This window comes from Carassius carassius, chromosome 3 (assembly GCF_963082965.1).
Source record: "Carassius carassius chromosome 3, fCarCar2.1, whole genome shotgun sequence".
In the NCBI taxonomy this organism is placed as follows: Eukaryota; Metazoa; Chordata; class Actinopteri; order Cypriniformes; family Cyprinidae; genus Carassius; species Carassius carassius.
Window position 1 is genome coordinate 35,977,991 of NC_081757.1, and position 24,621 is coordinate 36,002,611.

The following is a 24,621-nucleotide window of genomic DNA, read 5'->3' on the forward strand; positions in this document are numbered from 1 at the left end:
ATAGTGATGTTGCCCTAGAACCAACAAAAGATGTTGATCCAGGAAATGGTGCAAATGTTGTCCTACTTCTAAAAATCAAGGTAACCAGCCTCTTTGGTTTACAGGAATGTTGTTCCAGGAAAAATAAGGATGTTGAACTAGGCACACACACTACTTCAACAAATCAGAGCGATTTTACAAAAACAGGACAGTGAAAATGATGCCACAATGTTACAGATGTACTGAACATACAGTACAGTGAATGTGAAGGGAATTGAGAGTAATGGACAACTATACCTGGCCCACAGGCCCGCTGGGGAGAACATGTCTTGTGCAAATGAGCTCTGATACAGGTAAAGACACACCAGGTCTCCCCCTGTGAAGAAAGCCACCATCACGCACAATGCATTAAATCCAAGATGGCTGATGGGAAAGTGGCAAGCCCACCACGTGCACAGTCCAATAAAGAGAAGGAAGTAGAAGGCAGAGAACGCAGAGGGTAAAGTGATTCCTGGAAAGAGAAAGAGATGAATTCAAATCCAATTCACATACACTTTAATATTAGACCTGAAACATTCTCTACACAAGTGCTTCTATCTTCGAAAGCTGAAATGCATCAGAACCCAATTCAGAATATAAAACTAGTTCTTTTGCCACAAGAGATGCATTAGCAGAGTTTTACTAAACATAACTTGTGCCCCAAATGACATGTTATAAGGAAAGCCACAATAGTTGAACATTTTACAATTCTTTTTGAAGTGCACTTTTCGTTGAAATGTTGTGTGTAAACACACTGTTTAGACTATGAAATGGCATGGAGTAATGAGTAAGCAGCTATGGTTAGTTTTCTCTTTTAAGTCAAGTTGTGTAATGGCGAAGCAACAGTTGAGCATGCTAATCTGTCAATGTGTTTATAGATAGCTGCCTGAATAATAACACATCAAGTTTACTGGCACGCACATTTGAAGGCAACAGTGTAATGAGACTCTGCACTTGCAAACTGCTTCTTTTTTTTTTTTACTTGCATAGAGTATGTTTCTGGCCAATATATATAATTCTGCACATCTTATTGTATGTTAAGATGCATATAATTCCTAAATCAAATATACTATTTAGAATAGATTTTATAGAAAACCTGTATATCAGGTTTAAGACTAATACATGTTCTTGCTCTCATAACTATTGTTCACATATGGACACAATTTATATGTTTGATTTTGAGTCTTCCATTTATTCTCTCATTATTTATTACTTGCAATGTCCAACTATTATGCTAAGCCTGATGATTCTCTCACCAGCTAGTGCTAGTAGTGTGACAGCCAGGATGCGGCCCATGTTCCTGAGGAAGCGCTGTGCTGTGGCACGCAGGCGGGCAGCTAACTGTGCCGCCCTGCTTCTTGAGTAAGGACTCTCCTCATCTTCTGTCTCACTACATGATAACATTCCCTCATCTTCTCCTTCTACATCATCATCATCTTCCCTTTCATCCTCCTAAAAAGAAAAGAACAGAGACATTAAAAATACTTGATTGATGCTGGGATGAAAAAAAAATAGGCCACATAAGAATTACGTTTTTAAACTAAATTCATATACATGTATTTCTATTTCTAACGGTGTTCATTAATCTTTTAAAATGACCAAAGTTCTACTGAAAAGACGTTGAAAAGATATTGATGAACTTAAAAAACAAGACTGAGAATGTTTAAAAGCACTGTAAAAACATATGTACTGTCTGAGAGAAACTGAGAAATAGATACAGTAAGAGACAGAAACTGAGATATGCGTTTAGAAAGTGATAAATGTGAACAAAACATCAATGTTTTTACAGGCATGTACTTGTATGCACATGTTAGAGTGTGTTACTCTTGGCTCCTCAGGGTCTTAGCAATCATATCTGGCCAGGCCTGTAGAGCCAGACAGGCATGTTTGCATCATGAAGTGTTTTTGGGCAAAAGCTGAAACACTGTTTAAACCAAAAACCTGGTATAGTCAAAGAGGTCTATAATACCTGAAGAGGCCAAGGGTATTTTTAGAACTGAACACAAAAGAAGATATTTTGAGGAATGTTGGCAACCAAACAGTTTCTGTTAGCTATTAAAGTGACCATGAAATCAAAATGTAAAATTCTTATTTTTAAATGGAATACTGCAGTGTTTATTATAAATAATTTATCTGAGAGATTATATATAGTCTCTCTCTCTCTCTCTCTCTCACGCGCGCTGTTAGGCATGTTTTTTGCCATTGATTGTCCTTGTCGTCATCTTCCTCAATAAATAAAAAATTTCTTCATGCTAGGGTGTCGCCGGCGAATCCAGTGGAGAAATCCCCTCACAACTAACTGCAAACTGGCATTCAGATCTGCCTCCATTTTGTTAGCAATGCCCCAACTTCCAAAAATCGGATCGATCCAATCCAATCAAAGGACGAAATCAAGTTCCGCCCTCTTATTTCAAATGCTGTTTCACTTGGATAGACGTCACAGTAGAGAAAAAAGACAATCAATAGTTAATTTATGCAAGTGAGGATAGCAAAATAAAGTAAACTTTGACATATTATACCCAAAAATAGTGGACTATTAGTAAAACTGCTAATAATTTGGGAGAAAAATTATCCAGACACTTTGACCTGACCATGTTTTGCTTAAGTGTGTTTCTTTAATTGCTAATGTGACCTTTTTACACCACAGACTGAACAAAATTAAGCATAGCTTGGTAATTGGTTGACCTAAGTTGGTATTAATTGTTTACTTAAATTTAACAGCTGACTGCTATTCAACCTAATTCATCAAACACCTTTATATCAAAGTTATCTTACATTATCAAGATGAATTTGTCATATTTCATGACCATTTTCTAAACTATAGCGAATAAACTGTGCTAATGTGAGAAATGGTGTTTGAATTAATAAAGAGGTCTGAATAAATTTTGGTTTGACTGTATATCGCCAACTATGTGTGTGAACATATACAGCATCTTTAATGCATCTGTTTTGGAGAAGGGCAATTAAAAGACATTTACCATTATGAATAAGAATACAGCTTAGATCTTTGGGTCAAACTGCTTTCTCGCCACATCCGAACTAATCCAGTGTTTGATTTCAGTCAGATTTCATCTCAAACCGATTATGCCACTCTAAGCCCAATCACAGTGTTTATATATGCCCAAATTAACTGAACCACATTAACCAGTCAAACCTTGATCCCTTTGTTTGCATAACTTTAGCTTAAAAAAAAAAAAACGTCTTTCAAACTGGTGTTCTGGTGCAATATCAGTAATCATTTAAAACTTTGGATTCTTTCACATATAAGAGATACATTTTTAAACATCCACCTGTTATTGCTGGCACATACACCTCTGCTAGAATAAGTTTCTAAAATAAAACTCAATCTTACAACAACGCAAAGAAAGCTACTTATGTGTTAGAGTGATAAAAAAAGCAATTCTTTTTTTTCTTTTTTTTTTTAGCTGTTGAACAATAATAACTTTGGCAGCCAATAATTAACTAGTTATAATAATTAGTGTATATAACATTATTGTCTATTGGCATGGATGCTAACATAGACATCATTACAGAGTACTGTACTGTGGTAATGAGTCCTGAAACCCAGAAACAGGTTATCACTTCCATTTCAGTGAGCTTTTGGTTTGGGTTAGGGTTAGGATGTCAAAAGTCTGGATGTTTTAACATTTTATTCTCTGGCATAAAATGCATCAGTAGGACACCGACTGTGATTTTTAAAATCTTGTGTCTTGAAAAATGTGTTAGCTCTGCATTATATCCTTGATGACCATGTCATAACCACAATAACATCATGCTCATTAAGAATTGTCAAGGAACGCGTTTTCGGTTGTCAAGTGTGGACAGATATCATGAAAAGTTTTGTTTGAAAAGTTGTGTTCACGTTAAAGACGAGTTGATACGTACCTCTCCCGTCTCAGTGCGTGCACTCAATCGCTGTAGTGTGCGGCGCCACTATGCTAGCTTTTAGCTTAACACTATTCATTCCTTAGGATCCAAACAGGGATGAATTTAGAAGCCACCAAATACTTCCATGTGTTCCCTATTTGAAAGACACTTACATGAGTAGTTACACAAGTAAGTATGGTGACACAAAATAAAATGTGGTGATTTACTAAGCAGTTAAAAAATTATAACGATAATGTATGGCAGAAGAGCACTTCGCAGCACTTCGACCTCGGTGCATTAATATCATAACTCCTGATATACTCCACATTGGTTGTATTGACAGAAGTTAGAGGGACAGGGCTCTTCCGACATGAAAGTGAAAAGTGAAAGTGACATGACATGACATACAGCCAAGTATGTTGACCCATACTCGGAATTTGTGCTCTGCACAAATCCAAAGTGCACACACACAGCAGTGAACACACACACACACTGTGAACACACACCCGGAGCAGTGGGCAGCCATTTATGCTGCGGCGTCCGGGGAGCAGTTGGGGGTTCAGTGCCTCGCTCAAGGGCACCTAAGTCGTGGTATTGAAGGTGGAGAGAGAACTGTACATGCACTCCCCCCACATACAATTCCTGCCGGCCCAAGACTCGAACTCACAACCCTTGGATTGCGAGTCCGACTCTCTAACCATTAGGCCACGAACATACATTATAGTCATCATTTTTATCCGCTTAGGAAATCACCAGTTTATTTTGTGTCACCATACTTACTCATGTAACTACTCATGCAACAGTCTTTAAATAGGGAAAACATGGAAGTGTTTGGTAGCTTCTAAATTCATCTTTGTTTGGATCCTAAGAAATTAATGGTGCTAAGCTAAAAGCTATCATAATGGCCCCACACACTACAGGGATTGAGTGCACGCACTGAGACGGGAGAGGTACGTATCAACTCGTCTAAGTTAAGGGAAGAACAGTGGAATATGGAAAAACGGTGGTGTTTTCCTTTAAGAATATCTAACAATACTTGCAAGAATCAACCAACTGTTGTAAGGCCTATTCTCTGCAATAATATAAAAGTAAATGGACAAATCCTATAAACTAGGGTGATTTTAACTTCAGGATTGGCTTACAAAATTAAATTATCCCCTCAGCATTCTACAGTTGATGTTCTTACTATGAAGGAAACTTTATAACTTTTGAAACAGTTTTTAAATGGGGATATCCAACATACAAAAATTCATTTTAGAATTCAATAACTCTTTAGGCTTTCCAGAGCCTCAACCAGACTGTTCTAATGGATATTGAAGTGGCAAGAGTTTGAAAGTTGCATGAAATCAGCCAATCAGATTTGACCTTGCCATATTGGTCAGACTTTCCGTGGGTGAGATTACAAGTCTGGCCACAAGACCGACCATAATCACTGAGGACCAGACGTTATGACATGTCAAAAGTCTCACTGTGCAGGACTAACTTTGTTCTCCTTAATCCATTTGCTCCTTATGCTGATCTTTTGACCCTGAATATAATGTAAAACCAATGTTAGACTTCTTCAAAGACACAGGAAGGTTGGATTCTTCTAGTCTTTTCAAGGCTTTTCAGCTCAGCGCATTATCAGTGTTCAGCATTGTCCAGGTCCTCCCTCATTCCACAGCCTCATGTGACTCTTTTAACACCCTCTCCAACACTTAACATAGAGCAACAATAAGGCATCAGCTGCCCTCTGGATGGATCCATGTAACAAATCTTCAGGCCAATCTAAATCTTAGTGAACTGGCTATATATTCTCAGAATGAAATCTGCAACACCAGACCAGCACCTGAACAACAGACTGAACAGAAGAATTTATTTTAAAGTGCCCTTATCATGCCATTTCCAATATTGCCTTTCATGCAGTGTGTAATGTAGCTGTATGTGAATGTAAATGATCTGCAAAGTTGTAAAGCTGAAAGTGCATGATAAATAAAGTTATTGCGTGCATTTAAAAAAAAAAAAAAAAAAAAAAAAAAAAAAGCATTTTTGAACTTGCATGCATATAATCCTATTGTAGGAGACTCCCAAAACAATATTAGGAACCTGAAAATTTCACAATAGGGGCACTTTAATCAATTGACAGCAATAATTCCAACTAAAAACCATGCCGGAAGACCAACAAAACCAGCAGACCAACTAAATTAATTAGCTTTGTACCTTGGCTATCTTTTTAAAATATCAAAAAATCTTCAATGCCATAAATCTTGTATACTTTGTTAGTGACTAGCTTGGCCTCTGGTGTGCTCATTGTAGCAGCCTGGGAAGCTGTAAATAAAACAATGTTTCCTGATGGAAAAATGCCAGAAGTTGTGTGGTGTTTGACATTATGAAAATGCCTGTTGTATTCTTAGTAGTTTTTTCCTTCAGTTTATTTTCCCCTTTTTTTTCAGAGCTTTTCACTACATGCACATATGGTGTACCTGAATGTTTAGAGTGTATTTAAGATCTATATTTTTAGGTTTCATAACATTCAAAACTGCCAATTTACCACCCACCAATCACAATGTTACATAGTTTAAATCGAACCGTAATAAAGCAAATTAATACTTCCATTTTATTCAAGGTTGTGCTTTCACTGACAATTTGTTTGTTAGTGTTTGCATCAAAAGTGACATAAAAACAACTATACTGCATTTGCTGTAATATAGTCTGGAAACTGGTGTACTGACATTGTCTTTGTTGTAGATTTGTGCAGTGAGTGAGTGCAGGGACATGTATAAACGCATTTCATCTGATCGAATTGGCATTAGACTCCAAGTACCATGGCCAAAACAAGGTCCATTCACTCAGTCCCTCACTGCAGGCCAGTGCTTTGGAAAGTTTTCTAACTATGTTGTTCCTATAGTTTACAAGGCAGGTGGTTGCTAGTTGGTTATAATGCTACAGTTCCGAAATTTCGGCATTAAGCAGTTTTTACACTGTTGCAGAAATCTTTTGGAAATCAGACTGGTAATAGTAAGCAAAACTATTTAAAAAATCCAAAATAAAACAAAGTCAAGGACTTAAACATTGTTCAATACTGATTCATTATCAATTCACTCACTTAGGTGGCACATTTCAAAGAACTGTTTAGAAAGTTTTTTTAACAATAATCTATAATAAACAGATTCAATAATAGTCTTAGATAAATTATAAAACATTTTAATGATGTTTGCTAAGGCCTGGTCATTGGGTAAAATGTTCTGAGCTAACAAACACCACACATTTTGTCCAGAAAAATTTATACAATTGAAAATCTATTGCTGCCTTTAATTTTTTTCTACTTTGGTTTGTAACTTGTACACCCTTTTTTTTTTTTTTAAGAAAGGCAGCTTAACTATAGTTATCTTTTTTTAAAGTTAGCACTGACAAAGCATGCTTTATCAAGCTTTAACAGTCCAACTGCTGCATTTTACTCATTCTTTTGCACCTGAGGGTAGGAAAGTGTCAAATAGAGGTCAGCTTTGGAGGTATCTGGAAATAATATTTATATAAGCATTATATATAATGTTGAAATGGTTTCTATTGTAAGATTCCAGTAAAACAGACACGCATGCCTGGTTTAGCACTTTGGGCTTCTATCGCTAATTGATCTTATAAAGATCCTATTTTCTATGCTGACACACAGCGTGCCAGCCAGCCAGTGTTTGTTGAAGTTGTTGCCTTGGCAACAGCAGCAGGAAGTTGTCAGACTCTAGGCTGCTGTACAGTGCTGGAATGGTGCAAAGAGTCAAATGGAAAAAAAATGCAAGAGCAAAAATCACAGGGTGGAGATCAACAAGTAAAAACTTTCACTATATGGAAAATATTGCAAAAGAAATAAACATTTTATGACATGAGAAAATGTAATGGTTAAAAGTATGTTTTATTGTTACTATTTTCTACTTCGATATGTGTCAAGCATTGAAGTGCAAGCTTTCAACTAAAAAAGTTTCTTCAGGCTGGTTTGAGTTAGAAGTGCTGTATCTTCTAATAGTTGTATTCTTTCTGAAACCAGCAACTAAACATATTTTCTGAACATCCCTAAAAATGTTGAAGCACCATTTACACTACTAGGAAGCTGCATTCACATCAATTAGCAAATAAGCCTAGCCTATAGTACAAACGAGATTTCCAAACGAGATTGTCTGAATAAAATGTATGTGATGTTTCCTGTGCAAAAGCCACTACAAGGATGTTTATATGTGGCTGCCAAGGTTTTTATGTGCTGCTTACAAAGTCAAACGAGCACATCTTCAAGTTTCTATGATATTATGTTATTCAGAAAAAAAGGAAAGAAAGAAAGAAAGAAAGAAAGAAAGAAAAGAAAGAAAGAAAAATAAAAATATCCCTTTGCCAATCTCTTGAATCAACCTGATCACTTCCAAATTAATAGCTCTGATTCAATCAGTAAGACTATATAAGCAATAGTCATAGTGATGCTGGGTAATGTTTCAATTCAATTTGATCTTTTTGTTCTTTTTAACTCTTGTTGCTATGTTTGTGAGCATTCACCATCATAATACCATGCAAAACAAAAATGCTTTGATTGTATTTGCCATGTGACCTTGTGGTCAGGGCTACAGGTTCTGACAGCATATTTTTAAAATAATGATTTTGCCATACTGTTTCACACACACACACACACACACACACACACACACACACACACACACACACACACACACACACACACGCAAACACACACGCACGCAAACACACACGCACGCAAACACACACACAGAGAAAGAGAATTAGTTTGAATGTTTTTCAGGGATATTCCATAGACATAATGATTTTTATACTATGTATAAATCTACAGTATATATTCGATCCCCTAAACAAAACCCACAAAGAAAAGTTATGAGTAAAATAATAATACTAATTTTTATAAACTGTTTTCCTCATGGGGAGCAAAAATGTCCCTAGTTCACACATACAGGCACAAACACACACATTACATTGTTAATTTCATTAATTTTCAATCCAAAACAAAACTTTTTGGGCCATGAACTTTTGTGTACACACAGTCAAAATAAGTGACCACATATATACCTAAGATATACCTCTGTGGCACTTTGGGCTTGGCAACATTAGTCTTGCGAGGCATTTTTATGTAATGTCTGGATGATATAACATACACTTAGACAGGAAGGTACCATCTGACCAACTTACAAAATGAGCAACCACAATTTTACATGACCTAAATAGACAGGTAGTTCTCAAATCGATGATACCACAATAATATGGTAGCATGGTGCATGTATACTTTGTGGTCATAATTTACCTTCATCTAAAACTACTAAGTACAGAATATTTTATGGATGTAAGACTCAGCAATAAGGCAGAACATGCAGTTGATCCTAAGGATATCTAATTTGCTTGCCAAAGCTTCAGTTAATGAAATCTAAAAAAAAATGTAAATTAATAAAAAAAAAGAAAGAAAAGCAGCAATTTGAAACCTCATTGCTATTTGTGCAATATTATGGTTTATGTGTCCAAACATTTTTGGGACCACTGTATCATAAGATCTTTTGTGAACCTTTTCAAAAATTAAAAAAAAAGGTTTTGCCTCTAAAGCGCTCATTGTATCAGTTGGGATGCATGCAAACAAATATTTAACTCCCAGAAGAATGATAAAATCCCTGACTCACAGAAACTTATATAGCAATCAGCCAGTGAAACAGCAGTCTGTGAATTACATCAGCACTAGCAACTGAAGCAGCCCATGGGTGGGCTGTGTGAGGCTCAGACTAAACAAGCATTACTCACCAGTGTCTCATAATAAGCTGCTCAAACATAACAATAGATTATCAGTAGGCCTGGTCTATGCCCAGCTCACCTCCTGGAGAAGTGTAGACATTTGAGGCATGGATCCCTCCTCTCTCTTCTTCAACAGACGGTTACACAGTATCAGGGTTATTAGAGTGATGATGAAGATCCCAAGATCTGGTGTCAGGATCCACACCATGCTCCAAGGATCTTCCAGAGGAAGCCTGCAGGAGCGACCGCAAACTCAGTAGTTAAATGATATATCTGAGCAATACGGTGTTATACAGACCAGACAATGCAGTCTGCAGTCTAAAGAAAACAGAGCTTGAAAATGTAGCCTTTTATCTAAAAATAAAATACAAAGTAATACAATACAAATGCAATAAAATACATAAATACAATATATTAAATTTCCAAAAAAGAAATATCAAAATAAATAAAAAATTGATATAAACAATAAATCAAAATAAAATGAATATGGTACAGAATAGGGCTCAAAAATGTAGCCTTTAATCTAAAAATAAAATAATAAAATAAAATAAAAATAGCTTAAATTAAATAAAAAATAGCATATCTCAACTGCTTCATTTTTTTTTTGTATATGCGTTCATACATGTCCATGCACTCACTGTTTTACTGAAGTAAAAAAAACAAACTTAACTATGATATCGCCCTGACTATGAGCCTTGCAAAAAGCCATAAAATCATGTGTTTTCTGTAAGACTGCTTTGAAAAAAATATATACATTCATAAATATTGGGTATCACAAGTTCATGGAATTTTTGCAATATGGCTAAAATCGATAACATGGCTGCATGAAATAAACAAAATATGTTACATATTGGTTTAGTAATAAGACAACTGTCTTAAATGGCCATACTGTTTCCACATTGGTTTGAACTTTCTGATCTAGCTCTGATCAGTTTCAAATAGGTCAACATGATGCCTCACGTATACATGCTCTCATTCTCTGCATTCTCTGCATACCTGGACACTCCGACATGTCTTGATAGAGTCTCCCATGTGCTGCCTACAGAGAGAGCAAGAGAGTGGTTTTTATACTGAGGATAAAATGAATCACACTACTGGACATTGTCAAGTAGGACATAAAGACGAGCCAACCGCAAGTGCCTTTGCAAAGCTAACGAAACATTTCCATGAGCCACTGAACTCTCCTTTGGCAGAGTCAGCCAAGGGCTACAAGCCCTTGAAGTCTTTGCAGTCAGCCTGGCGACTCCTTAAAGATACAAGGTCTCAGAAATGATTCATCATTCATTGGTCTTTCTGGACAATTTGGGAAGGGAAGACAAACATAACGTCCAAACCTCAAATAAGAGCAGCTAATAACTGAGGCTTTTCAAATGGATTACAGTACTTAATTACTTAATCCCGTGTGAGACATAAGGCTGCTATATATCATGTCATTTGTGATTTTGGCAAGTTGAACAACGAATGACATTCCTATCAGATAAGTGGAACTTTCAGATTTTGATTTAAGTTTCAACAGATCTCTTTCATCTGATTTAAGTACTTTACTGTTAGTAATAGCGAAAAGGTTTACAGTTGGCTGACCAGACAGGTGTTTTGGAATCACCAAAAGATCTAAATCCAGGAACACATCCTGCTTGACAAAAATCACCTGTGAATGCCTTACTGGAAAATTCAGTTTAATCTGGTAGCTGTGTTTGCAAAATAGCTGGCTTCTTAACTAGAAGCCAAGTTGATAAATTTGATCAACTTACTGAAACAAGAAGATTATTGAATCCAATATATTGAATATTTTTTATAATTAATTTTCTGTTTTAAAAAGCAGACATAATAATTACTGATTTCGGGTCCTAATTAGGAGACGATTAGCACACAAAGCTTTTTGCCATATTGCTTATATTTATCAAGCAGTAAAAATGCTGCTTCCTGCGCCAAAACAAGGCATCTGTGAAATGTGTGAATACAAGAACTGGTGGGACAACATTTGTCCTGTACATTTCACAGACAAATTTTTTAAAGACATGAGAATCATTTATGGCACTTATGATTTAACAACTATAGCTTGTTCAGCATAGGCAGAGCATGTGTAAGGCTGGGTTAGTTTTAGCCTTCCCCTGGCATCAGCGTGTTGGGGCAAAAATGCCACTAAACTGGACGAAAATGCTCCTGTGCAAACAAATTAAATCTATTACATCTGTTCTTAACAAAATGTAAATGATTAGAGTGTCGATTGTGCCATTAAATTAAGAACTGCTTATGTTGCACCATATTTCATTAGGCGTTTTTACAGTGTTGTGCATTATAACCAATCACATGCGATTCTGTTGAGCTTAGAAATGCATTGGCCAATCAGAGGCGTTCAGATGAGTCATCGTTGAAACTCAGTTTTGAGTGCGCAGGTGTTCGCTGACTGAATTCCGCTCATTCTCTCATCATAAGCAACAAGTAAGAGATTCATTTCACAGTGTAGACAGCTTCAGTGATAAAAATGTTGTTCAGTGTTTTTGAACATGTTAGCTGGTCAGCTACCTACTGACCAGCCTGCCTGGACCAACTACTAACCATTTACTTTTAAAACAACTTGACAACACTGTGTTTTTCTCTTTTTTTCTTAGTTTTTTTATGACAGAATGCATCCTCTTTGTAAATGCTGCTTAATGATACTTAATGGAGAAGAACGCACTCTATGATTGTACATGCACTTGAAACAAGTCAGACTTACAGTTGTGTCCCAGAGCATTATCAAGGCTGGGGACGGTATGCAGGCAGATCTGAAAGATGACATGTGCCAAGAGGAAAATCAGACTGGTGCTGAAAAGGGCCTTGATGTAACGTCCAGTGTGTCCTGTGGAATGGAGTAGAAAACACGAGAAAGTTGAAAGTTGGCACAAATCATATATATAAAAAAAAAAAACATTAATTAATCTTTGTTAATGAAGGTTGATAATTAGTTTATTTCTTGGACAATTTATATGATGGTCAATGTTACAACAAACCTATACAATTTGCGTTCAAAATGTATCCAGTTTTACCTCAAAATAAACCAGTGATTTACTGTTTATTTACGTTTTAACTTCATTAAAACGTCATTTTAATAAAACTGAAAAAATCATGATTAAAAAGTCAATGTGTCAACTACTCATTGGTTGTCATAACAATAGCTTTACAGGCTTTTGTAGAAACTCTCGTAAGACTTAATTGCAACATTTACATTGCAGCCACCCAAAGATGGGATTTCTAACAATGTTTTTCCAACAACTCAGCATTATAGGAGCAAAATGAGCACATGTGTGAGCGTTTAAATTTTGCGAGAATTAGGAAAATGCAATAGCAGACCCAGCTATTCTAATCATGGCAGGACTGTCAAAATACTCAATTTTTGTAGCTAAAAAAAAATTCTGCTAAAGCATAAATGGGTAAAGATCATTGGGATGTCCTCTGGAGATACAGTTGGTCACTGTTCAAGTAGAGCTTTTATTTTTGTTTTAAACAGAGTTTTGACTTTGTAGCAATATAGGCAAGGACTGGTTTTCTAACCCATTTGGGCTGAACTCAAGCCTTCAGTTGAGAATGCATCTACAGTGTGGAGAATTGTGGGAACATAAAGACTTCTTTTTCACAGAGCACATCGATTTAAAAACATAAATAGAAGAAATTAATCAATAAAGAAGCTTTATAGGGGAGTATGATTAGGTTCAATTATTGCTGCTTGCTAAGGCGTCACTATTGTTATTGCTCATACTGTACTAAAGCACACATCTAACATTGGCACGTAACTTATTCGACACCTTTTGTGCCACTAACATGAATGATACCTCAAATTTTGCGGCTTACTGAACAAACATGTCCAAACATTTCCTTCTTTATTTCTTATTTTTTTCCCCAAGCAAGTATCTAACTGTAGATACTACTAAACATATGCTGTGGCAGATCTGTTAGTTTGCAGATCTATTACTACAATACTTAGTCCTCACATATACAGTATTTTGACATATTCATTTCAGAAATGACTCCCATAACAATATTAGCGTTCCTAGAACTTTTATCTAACCTGTGAATAAATTACATACAAAAAACCAAGCAAAGACTCCCCCCTTTTAAGCTGTCAATCACTTCAGAAAAGCACAATCTTCCACAGTTCTGCACTCCATAGTAATTACCAAAACAATGTTCCTCTGCAAGTAGCTTGTAGTTAACGCTAAGTGATCAGAAATTAAACTAAGTGAAAATGAGAACTGTAACTATAAAACTAAACTGTAAAACTTTTTGTTATCCGACATGCAAAAAAAGTTCTAAATGTTTAGAAAGCTACAAGCACAGCTCTCCACTAGCCATATAATTTCATTCATATCCTTAACAACAAACGGCCAAACTAAAATGTAAGACTTAGGGTTAGGGTTTTTCACGAACCATAAGCATGAATAGTAATAGTGCCTTAGTAAGCACTCTTATAGGAAGAAAAAAACAAAGCTGCACAGTCGACAATTACAGCCTGAAATGTGTACCACCTGAGGTCTGTGGTTATACTTTACTGTAACACACTGATGGAAATACACCGCTGCATAATGTAACCTGTAAAATAAAGGTTTTATCGGACAGACAGCAGATGCTCCCCCCACTGCTTGGGGAATTCAAGTTATTCTGCTTAATACAAACTGTACTTCAATTTCCAGTGTGTATGTGAAAATGGATAGAATCGCAGCAGAAGTATTCTGGCTGGACGAGGTGAATGAGGACACCTGGGTAAGAATGAACACTCTGGACACACACAGAGGCCTTTGCAAAGCTTTATTTGTATTTCCAGTTTGTCTTGGCATTTTCTCTGGTTTGTTTCCAGTGAGATTCAATGAAAGGCTACTTCAGCGCCTGCCACAGATAGCAGCACCACTATTTACCTCTAACCTGCGACACACTAAAGCAAAAGTGTGAAATCTGTGGGGCCATTATGAGAATTTCTGCAGAACTAGATGACTGTGATGTCTTGTGTTTGGACACGTGTAGCCATGATTGTTTTAACAAAAATCAGGGCTCTGGAGCACTTGACACAGCTCCATAGACCCCAAAAATGGTGTAGAGTTACTGAGTGACTATGGAAAGAATTACAGCCAGCCTTACCAAACCAAGCAAGAGATTTTACACATCAGCTGTGGGATATTTTTTACCCAATTTTAAAGGTCATCCTGTAGTTATACACACTGTTTATTTTGGCTTATCCCTACAATCAAATACACAATTTAACCAGAGACAATTTGATTTTTAGTATTCTCAATGTTAAATAAAAACCCTTTCAAACTGGTCTGCCAATCTTAGGGCTTTTTCACACTTGGCTCATCTGGAGCATTTGTTTCAGAAACGGGATGTGTTCTGATTGTTTAGGGATAGTGGATCAGCACTAAAATAATCGTTCCAAGATTGGCTGAATGAGATGATCTCAGGCCTGATTACAAAAACTCTGGAGTGGTTCAGTTGTGTTTAGAAAGCAATCCACCCCAATGCACCAACAAACCAAACTTTATATTATTAGTATTATTAGTATTTATTTATTTTTTGCCATTTTTGCTTTATTGCGATAGGACAGTTATAAGACAGGAACCTAAACTTTATATAAGCAAGTCCAGTTATCCTTTAATCAAAATAATAATAACAAGCTTGCATTTTTGTCTTATTTCTGTACATTTTTCAGAAACAAAAATGTTAACCTGAGAGGGAGAAATGCAATATTAGCTAATACGAATCCATAATTCAGAGTCCAAACTAATTAATAAATATGTGTTCAAGTGTCCTGCCACTGTTTTGCAGAGAATTATGTTGTAAAATGAGAAGGAATGGCCGACCATATAGGGCACCAGGACATCCAAAAGAAAGAAAGGTTCTGAGATGAGGCCCATTAATATAATACAATATTCAATTAATACAATATTTAATATTTTCAAGTGATCGTTCACAATCATTTATTCACATCCTACACTTGTGTCAAATTGTTTACTTCCAAAACACACAAGAGAGACATGGCTACGCAAGTGATCCAAAATCTTGTTTATATGAACATGTATAGCACACAGGATGAATGTAAAGTTTCTATAAATGTTTAATAATGCTATTAAACAAGTATATGTAATATTGCATATAATATTGTATATATATATTGGAGCACATATTTTTGCTAGTCCCCATAATGCCTGATTTCACCAGTAAATTAGAATTAAATAAATTTCCATTTAAATAATTTTAGTGCATGCAATCAGTAATAATACTTGATAAATATATTGATGCTTGCTCGATATATTATAAGGAAAATATGATCCTTTTAGCCGTGCATTTTAAAAGGCTTAATCTGGAGGCCTTGGGTGGCTTTGTGTCGCATCGACATGAATGTTTATTCTTGTTAAATCCTAGTATTTAAACAAGACTAATTCAATTTTTTTTTTAAGTTTAAACTTGAATTATATCCCAGATTGTGTGGCTTGTTGGGGAGAAGTATGCTATCACTTTTGTAAGCATTCAGACTTACTCTCTTCATACAGCAGGCAGATAAAGCTCTAAGTTCACAGTGCACATTATGACCAAAAATACATATACTAGTAAGAGAAAGTTTATGTTTATCTAAAGCATCATTTATCACACAATGGTGTCATTTGTTAATCAGATTAAGTTTATATTTCCTCAAATGTTATATACAAGTTAATGGAACCACATTACTTGAACACAAATAATGCTTGACAATGATAAACTACTCTTCCCAAGAGTATCACAAGCTTCCTGTGGTTAAGGAAGTGAATGCTGGTACAAAGAGTGCAGCTTAAATAAGTCTCTGAAGTAACTGGTGAGACTAGAACCCGGGGTTCTGACCCTGGCAGCAGGGGGCACGTGGCAGACACAACCCAGAGAGGGCTGCTGCTTTCCGGAACTTTCCTATCCCACATACAGCAGTGGGAAAGCATGCGGAAAGTCTAATCGCCCCCACATACCAGTGTGCACTTGTTTGGAAAATGTAGAACAACAAGGACATTAATAATTAAACTACTTTAATCTTCCATGAAAAAAAGATCAAGGACCAACATAATATATTTAATGTTGGATAAAAATAAATCTATCTAGAGCAAGAATTATGATACCCAACAAGGAATTAATTATATAGACTATATAAATTGCATAGAATGGCTAACAATAATTTAAGTGAATCAATAAGTTTTGCTAAATGTCAAAAAAAAAAAAAAAAAAACCATTATCCAAAATGATCCTATTTGCTTCAACACATATTCATTGTGCAGGCCAATTCAAATAATTGCCAAAAATTAAATAATTAAACCCAATTGGATTCCCAGGATGGACTTCAAACTTTATTTCTCATTGATATCCTGTTTGCCTCAGAAATACAAATTAAAAAAACAAAATGGGTTGGGATTAATGTTTCATGTTGACCTCAAACTGTTTATGACCTTTTTCCAAGAAAGTAACCTTCTTAAGGTGTTCACATGCCTTTACACCTCAAGATTTGTGTTAAGTCAACCATCATATTGGACCTTTGAGTTTTAAGAATGCTCTTACTAATTGTGCATGCAATATGCATTAGATAGCATGATAGCAGTCCGTGGGTGTGCTGTCTGAGACAAAATATTTGGTCACTCTTTAACATCTCCAAAGACTTTCTTTCTAGAAGAAGGTCAAAGGTAACAACGTCATTCAAGTGGAACACATCTAAGCTGTGTCCGGAGGAAACATCAAGTCAGCACGCTACAGTGTTGCCAAGTCCGTGGTTTGAGGGGAACAGCAGCTATGCTAGTTAGGTCTGTATTTGTTTCTCTGTTTTTGACACGGGATTGACATCCGACGGTAACTAGGATTTACACTTCAGTCTAAATCCAGAACGCCTGAGAAGAGATGATGCTGACCCCTCAGAGGACCTCAGATGATGCTAACCCTGAAACAACATACAGAACTAACAAATTTTGCTATAAGTTTGATCATATGATAATTGCTGTTAATAGTGTTCATCGTCTGTTTGATTACGTCTTTGATTTTTCCATAGATTTCTGCCATATGTACATTAACTAACAGTCACCACTTATAAGCTACTTCTAAATATTTTAGAAACGTAATTTTCTGTTTCTTTGCAACGATTTGTATTGTAAAGAGTGCTATACAAATAAACCTAAATTAAATTGAAGAATTTAATTTAGGTAGATCGAAGGCACATTTCCTTCAAAAACAAATGTAATCCACTGTGTCTTCAGTGGCTCAGATGTCAGGAGTAATGATGACTGCTATGTTCATTATAACATCCAACAACAGAAAACCTCAATCGCTTAGGAGTCATTCTTGTCTACATCTGCTCCGGCTACTGTAAATCAAGCTATTGCAGGAGGGGCAGACATCACATAGACAGACATCTGAGATTGGCTCTATTTGAGAAAGGGGTAACAATTTTAGTAGATTAAAAAAAAAAAACACTGGGTAGATTTTTATCATTATGGGGTGGTTGTGTATACACACTGCCAAAACACATTTTCATTCAAACAACTTGTAAAAGTGCATATAGCATCCTATGACCCCTTTAAGGAAACCGTGACTACAGATGTGAAATTGACCTAAGATTAACATTTCATAGTGGTGATGTACATTTCCCTACAGCCATCTTCTTCTCCTAAGCCTCTGATTGTTAACAACTGGCTTGGCCTTCCCCGGATTTCCCAGCCACAGAATGTGCAGCTAATCCACAGTAGAAAATAAAAAGCAAGATGGTTTTCATTAAAACCATTAATACTGTTCAACGTCAGGTTTTGTTTTGCTGTGGCTGGCAGTTGCAGGGATTTTCTGAGCGGGAATTCTTTCAGTGCCAGCTTATTCCTGCAGATGACCGTCATTTGAGTCACATCTTCCCAGAGCTTGCTGCAAGCCTCCCCTGAGAGCACTGATTGCACTAATGTCCAGACAGTGGAAAGCAAACCTTGAAGCTGAAGGAATTCCACACCTTTCATGGAGGTAAAATAGGGTGAAGCAATAGGCACATTTCTACTTCTACTATGTAGTTTTTCAGACAGGATTATTTTATTTATGAAAAGAACCCACCATTCACTGATACGTCCAGGTCGCACACACTCACAATTGTATCTCTGATCTAAAACGCAACTGGCCTCATATTTTGCCGCAAATAGCAATTGTGAATAAATTTACTTTGACCTTTGCAGGACTGTGATATAAAGAGTGTAATAATATATATAATAATATATATATATATATACATACAGTATATACATACAGTTGTGCTAAGTGTACATAGCCCTTTGCAGAATATGCCAATATGTTAATTTTAACCAAATAAGAGGGATCATGTAACTTGCGTTATATTTTTTATTTAGTACTGTCCTGAATAAGCTTTTATGTAACAGACATTTATATATACTTCACAAGAAAAAAAATGACTGAATGTATAAAAATGACCCAGTTAAAAAGTCTACATACCCTTGAATCTTAATACTGTGTGTTAATTCCTGAATGATCCATGACTTTTTTTCTAAATTTAATACACAGAGCAGTAGTTCACTGACAAGTTCGAAAATCGATTGCACAATCGATCGGACCAACCAAAAAAAGTTTCGAAAATGAAAATAGAGAATCGATTTTAACCAAATATGTACACTATTAATTTTAAAATAATTAAACAATAAAAAAATATAGATGTAACAAAACTCACAAACAAGCAGAAAAAGAAAATAAAGAAATCCGAAAGTGCAGTATCTTGCAAAAGCTAGACAGAAAATACCAGCAATTTTACGTGCCTATAAGACCCAGTGACGTCAAAAGCGACCTCTTATGCTGCGTTCACACCAAACACGAATAGAGTGCCTGCCGCGAATGAATTAAATGTTAAGTCAATGTAAAGACGCGTTTATGTGCGTCTGGGGGTCTCGCGGCGCGGTAGACGCGAATTCGCCTCATTCGCGCATCTAATTACAGGAGATTCTGAGTTATGAAAAGGACCATTGCAAGCTGACAGTGACCGGCTTTTGTGATGGAAAATTGGCAGTAATACCCCCACCTTCGTTCGTCCGTTATTTGACGTTGAAAAAGGAAACGTCTTTTTTTTTTTAGACATGTCGATTCAATGAACACTTTATGTCTTAAAAATCGAAAATGATTTTTTCACAAAAGTGACAGCCCTACTGTCAAGCTATGCAATATCGCGTTCATTATCACAGTTGATTCAATATGTAATAATGAACACGATACTGCCTTTTTGTCAGTGAACTACGGCTCTGTGTAGTAAATGCCACTCCATTTGAAAGCAGATGATGGAGATTTACTACTAATCACGGAACCGACTTTACAGACGAGATACGCATGACAATTTCATGCGATTAATTGCACAGCCCTAACCCAAAGCAGTTTTTGTAAATGAAATGATCACAGAGAATAGTTGTGATGTACTCTGCTAGACTGAAACCTGGCTCAAAACAAATGACTATACTGGTCTAAATGAAGCTACTCCACCAAGCTACTGTTATAAACATGAGCCCTGTCAGACTGGTCTTGGTGGCGGTGTTGCAAAAATATATAGTGATATTCTCATTGTTACTCAGAAAACAGGATACCAGTTTAACTCATTATAAATACTTCTGCTTAATGTTACACTGACAGATATTAGTGATGCACCGAAATGAAAATTCTGCGCTGAAACCGAAACCGAAAATTTAGGATGCACTTGGCCGAAAACCGAAACTGAAGCCGAAAATGGCTTCTTTTAAAAACGTATATATATATTGCTTGGATTTAATGGATCTGAATTGAAAAATCACAATATAATAATCAAACTTTTATTAACAGTTACATAACAAAACATAAAATATTTTTTACAATATAAATAAATAATAATTATTCTTCAAGTTTTATGTTCCATCAAATAAAATAGTTTTTTAAAAATTGTGCAAAAAAATCCACAATTTTGGAGATTTTTGCAGAACAAATGTTACATATTGCAACTTTGGTGTCCTCTCGTAAAGGGCTGTCACTTTTGTGAAAAAAAAATCCTGTTCGATTTTTGAGACATAGGCAAAGTGTTCAATGAATCGTTAGTAAATTGCCTATATTTGGCGTTGATCCGTTTTTCAACGCCAAATATAGGCAAGTCCACCGACAACTAAACAGGCATTAGGGCGAACGTAAAGAGGGTGCTTGAGACGCGCACAAGTCAGCAATGTGGACTGCCATAACATCAATGAAAAACATTACTGAAGGCTACATTGATATTATGCACTAATAGGCTCTGTGTGTGTGTGTGTGTGTCAGAACCTGCAGTTGCTGTGTGACGCGCGTTCGCTGCGAGCGTATAGTGACGAGCTGGACGCGCTCCGAGAGAAGGCCGTTAAAATCGATTCCCTGTTTTCGTTTTCGAAACTTGTGTTGGTTGGTCCGATCGATTGTGCAGCTTTTGTGACAAGCTTTTTTTGATTGTGACAGCCCTTTGACATGCTTAATCTTTGATAGGCAGACGCGTGATAACAGCTCGACCGTGAGTGAAACCTAAGCGCTTGCTCATGGATGGGAGGGGCGGGTGACATTCATTTTCGGTTTACGTTGTCGGCTGTTTTTTTTTTATATCGGCCCGAAACCGATAATGCCATTTCGGCCGAAAATTTTCGGCGTCTGAAATTTCGGTGCACCCCTAACAGACATTCAAAAGAAATCTCTCCTATCTCTTGCTCTGGCTACTGTGTATAGACTGCCAGCGCCGTATAAAGATTTCCTAAAAGAATTTACAGATTTCCTCTCAGACCTATTGGTTAATTTTGATAAAGCACCAATTGTTGGAGACTAACATTCATGTTGATAATAAAAATCATGCGTTATGACTTGAGTTTACAGACTTGAAGTCTTTTTGGAGTCAAGCAAAACATAACCAGACCGACTCATCATTTTAAGCATACACTAGATTTAATTATATTGCATGGAATTGATCTTAATGATATAGATATAGTACCTCAAAGTGATGATGCTACTGACCACTACCTTGTATCTTGCTGCCAATTACTGATATTAACTATATGGCTTTTTGCGTTATCGTCCGGGTAAAACTATTGTTCCAACCACCAAAGACAGATTCACAAATAAACTGCCCGATGTATCTCAAATGATCTTTGTACCCATAAATACCCATGAACTTGACAAAATGCCTAACAATATGGGCACTATCTTCTCTAAAACGTTAGAAGCTGTTGCCCCCATTAAATAAAAAATAGGTTAGAGAAAAACATACTGCAATGTGGTACTACAGCAATACCGATTCTCTCAAGAAAAAAACTTGTAATCTAGAATGCAAATGGAGAAAAACTAACTTGGATGTTTTTTGAACTGCATTAAAACAGTATATCCAGCTACAGACAGGCTATAAAACTGACAAGGATGACCATATCCCCAAACTCATAGAAAATAACCAAAACAATCTAAGGTCTTTATTTAGCATGGTGGCTGGATTAACAAAAGATTCAGGCGTCACCCGAACTAAATATTCCCTCAGAGTTTAGTAACTTTTTTAAACTTTATGAATTTCTTCACTAATAAAATAGATAGCATCAGAAATACTATGACAAATGTAGAACTGACAGCGTTTTGTTATTCAGCTTCATTCATTGCACCCAAAGAAAAACTGCAGTGCTTTAAAACTAAGGAAGATCTAAATAAATATATCTCACTGCATCTAATCCAACAACATGTTGATTAGATCCTGTACCCACTAAACTACTGAAAGAGTTGTTACCTGTAGCAGAAGTACAGCTTCTCAATATTATTAATTTGTCGTAATCTCTAGGTCACATTCCAAAACTATTCAAGCTGGCAGTTATTAAGCCTCTTATTAAGAAACCACAACAATACACTAGTGAACGGTCAGATTACCGACCCATTTAAAATCTTCTGTTTATGTCTAAAATTTTAGAAAAAGTGGTCTCTTCTTAGCATGGATCATGACATACTCCTAGATCAATTACAAAACTATACAGGTATTCAAGGGGCAGGCTTTAAGATGGTTTAGATTAGGGGTGGCGCGGTTCGCTGAAAAATACCCGTACCGTTCGGTTCACCACACACGGTTCGGCACGCGCTGGGACCGCGGTTCAACTTAAATCTGACAAAGCATCTGTAATATGGTTTGCTATAAACAGCATGTAAAACAAACTGGGTTCAACTAATATATGTTTCTGTTGATGGATGTGCATTCTGGATTCCCAGATATTACAACAATAGCGATGAGAAAAAAAACATTCACTCTTGTTCAATGTGAATGACTTATGCTGGAATATGAGCAGTCATTTATTCCGTCATCATCCGGGTGCTGATAGTGCGTGCTCACATATGAAACCTGAACAGCAAACGTTAATATGTATTTAAACTAAACTTATTTAAGCTTTGTCAGTTTAAACATTTAAGTGCCAAAGGATGCAAGCTTGCGCCTGCAATGAGAAGATTTGTGCATGCGATCATCCGAAGCCCGCAAACCCGCGCCTCAGATCGCGTGCAAATATTAAGCCCTCTCTGAAGTATTGTGTGTAAATGGACAAATTCACACAAAATTATGTCAAAATGCCCGTCTTGGTAAGTATCCTACAGCAGACATAGCCGGCTGAACGTAGGCCTGCTGTATCAGTGCATTCTCTTAAAGTGACAGTGTTTATATTAACCGAACAGCAACAACAAAGAAATCACTCACTGCTCTTGATTAAAAAGCTTTTATAACTTTAATAAAGAATAATCTTAAATTTATACAGTCCAATATGCAATGCTGTTTTACATTTGATTACTTTATTCAATTTCTGTACCTAAAAACTTATGCTAGACCTGCCTAAAAAAAACTGAAAATCACTGTTTATTGTTTGTATCTTTACTCTATTGTATTTGTGCTGTTGCTTGTAGTTGGAAAGAATATTCTTCTTTTTTTATTAGAAAGTATAGTTTTCCATAAACATAGCACATACCGAACTGTATCGAAAACCGTGACTCTAAAACCGTGAAACAAACCGAACCGTGAAAAAGTTAAACCGTGCCACCCCTAGTTTAGATCCTACCTTTCAGATCGCTATCACTTTGTTTATTTAAATGGGGAATCATCTCAAATTAAATCCAGTAAAGTATGGAATGCCACAAGGATCTGTACTAGGCCCTCTGATATTTTCAATATACATGTTGCCCCTTGCCAATAAAATTAGAAAATATGGGATTAGTTTCCATTGTTATGCAGATGATACTTTTATCATCTGCAGTGTTTTATCATCTTTTATCAGAAAGTATTTATTTCTAGACCATAATTAATTTCTAAATTATCTAAGCTACCAGAGTTTGTTAAAAAGTAAAAGACAGGATGACCAATAATTTTCTCCTATTAAATTCGGATAAGACTGAGATATTACTCATTGGACCAAAAAAAAGAAAAAAAAAAACAGTACACAGAATCTAGTTGATTACAATTTGCATCTAGACGGATGTACTGTAACTTCCTCTACAGTCAAAAATTTGGGTTTCTTACGAAAATCATATTTCACATGTTAAAAATAGAGCATTCTTTCATCTTAGAAACATTGCCAAGTTACGGAACATGCTACCGGTTTCTGATGCAGAAAAGCTAGTTCATGCATTTATGACCTCTAGACTGGACTATTGTAATGCACTGCTAGGTGGTTGTCCTGCATCTTCAATAAACAAGCTACAGGTAGTCCAAAATGCAGCTGCTTACCAGATCAAGAAAATATGATCATATTTGATCACTGCCTACCTATTAAGTTCTCTATCTGTTACTACTTACTTTTAAGGCCCTAAATGGTTTATCTCTTGCGTACCCAACTAGTCTTCTATCATGTTACAATCCATCAAGCTCCATAAGGCCGCAAAAGCACGAGCACGAATTCTGAGTATGGGTCACCATACTTGGCTGAATGTCACGTCACTTTTATTACTTTTTATGACCGAAAACCTGAGAAAAGATGATGC

The 24,621-nt window shown here is 36.2% G+C and overlaps 1 protein-coding gene across 3 annotated transcripts in view; it reads right to left on the reverse strand.

Moving 5' to 3' along the window:
- The window catches only part of piezo1 (piezo-type mechanosensitive ion channel component 1), a 92,564-nt gene that overhangs the window by 29,458 nt on the left and 38,485 nt on the right, over positions 1 to 24,621 (reverse strand). For all 3 annotated transcript variants that reach the window (XM_059536940.1, XM_059536949.1, XM_059536933.1), the window contains exons 3-7: positions 12,368 to 12,490; positions 10,645 to 10,687; positions 9,728 to 9,881; positions 1,275 to 1,470; positions 277 to 490 (exon numbers count right to left, since the gene is read on the reverse strand). In XM_059536940.1, the coding sequence (XP_059392923.1) occupies positions 277 to 490; positions 1,275 to 1,470; positions 9,728 to 9,881; positions 10,645 to 10,687; positions 12,368 to 12,490 (730 nt within the window). The remainder of the gene's footprint in view (positions 1 to 276; positions 491 to 1,274; positions 1,471 to 9,727; positions 9,882 to 10,644; positions 10,688 to 12,367; positions 12,491 to 24,621) is intronic.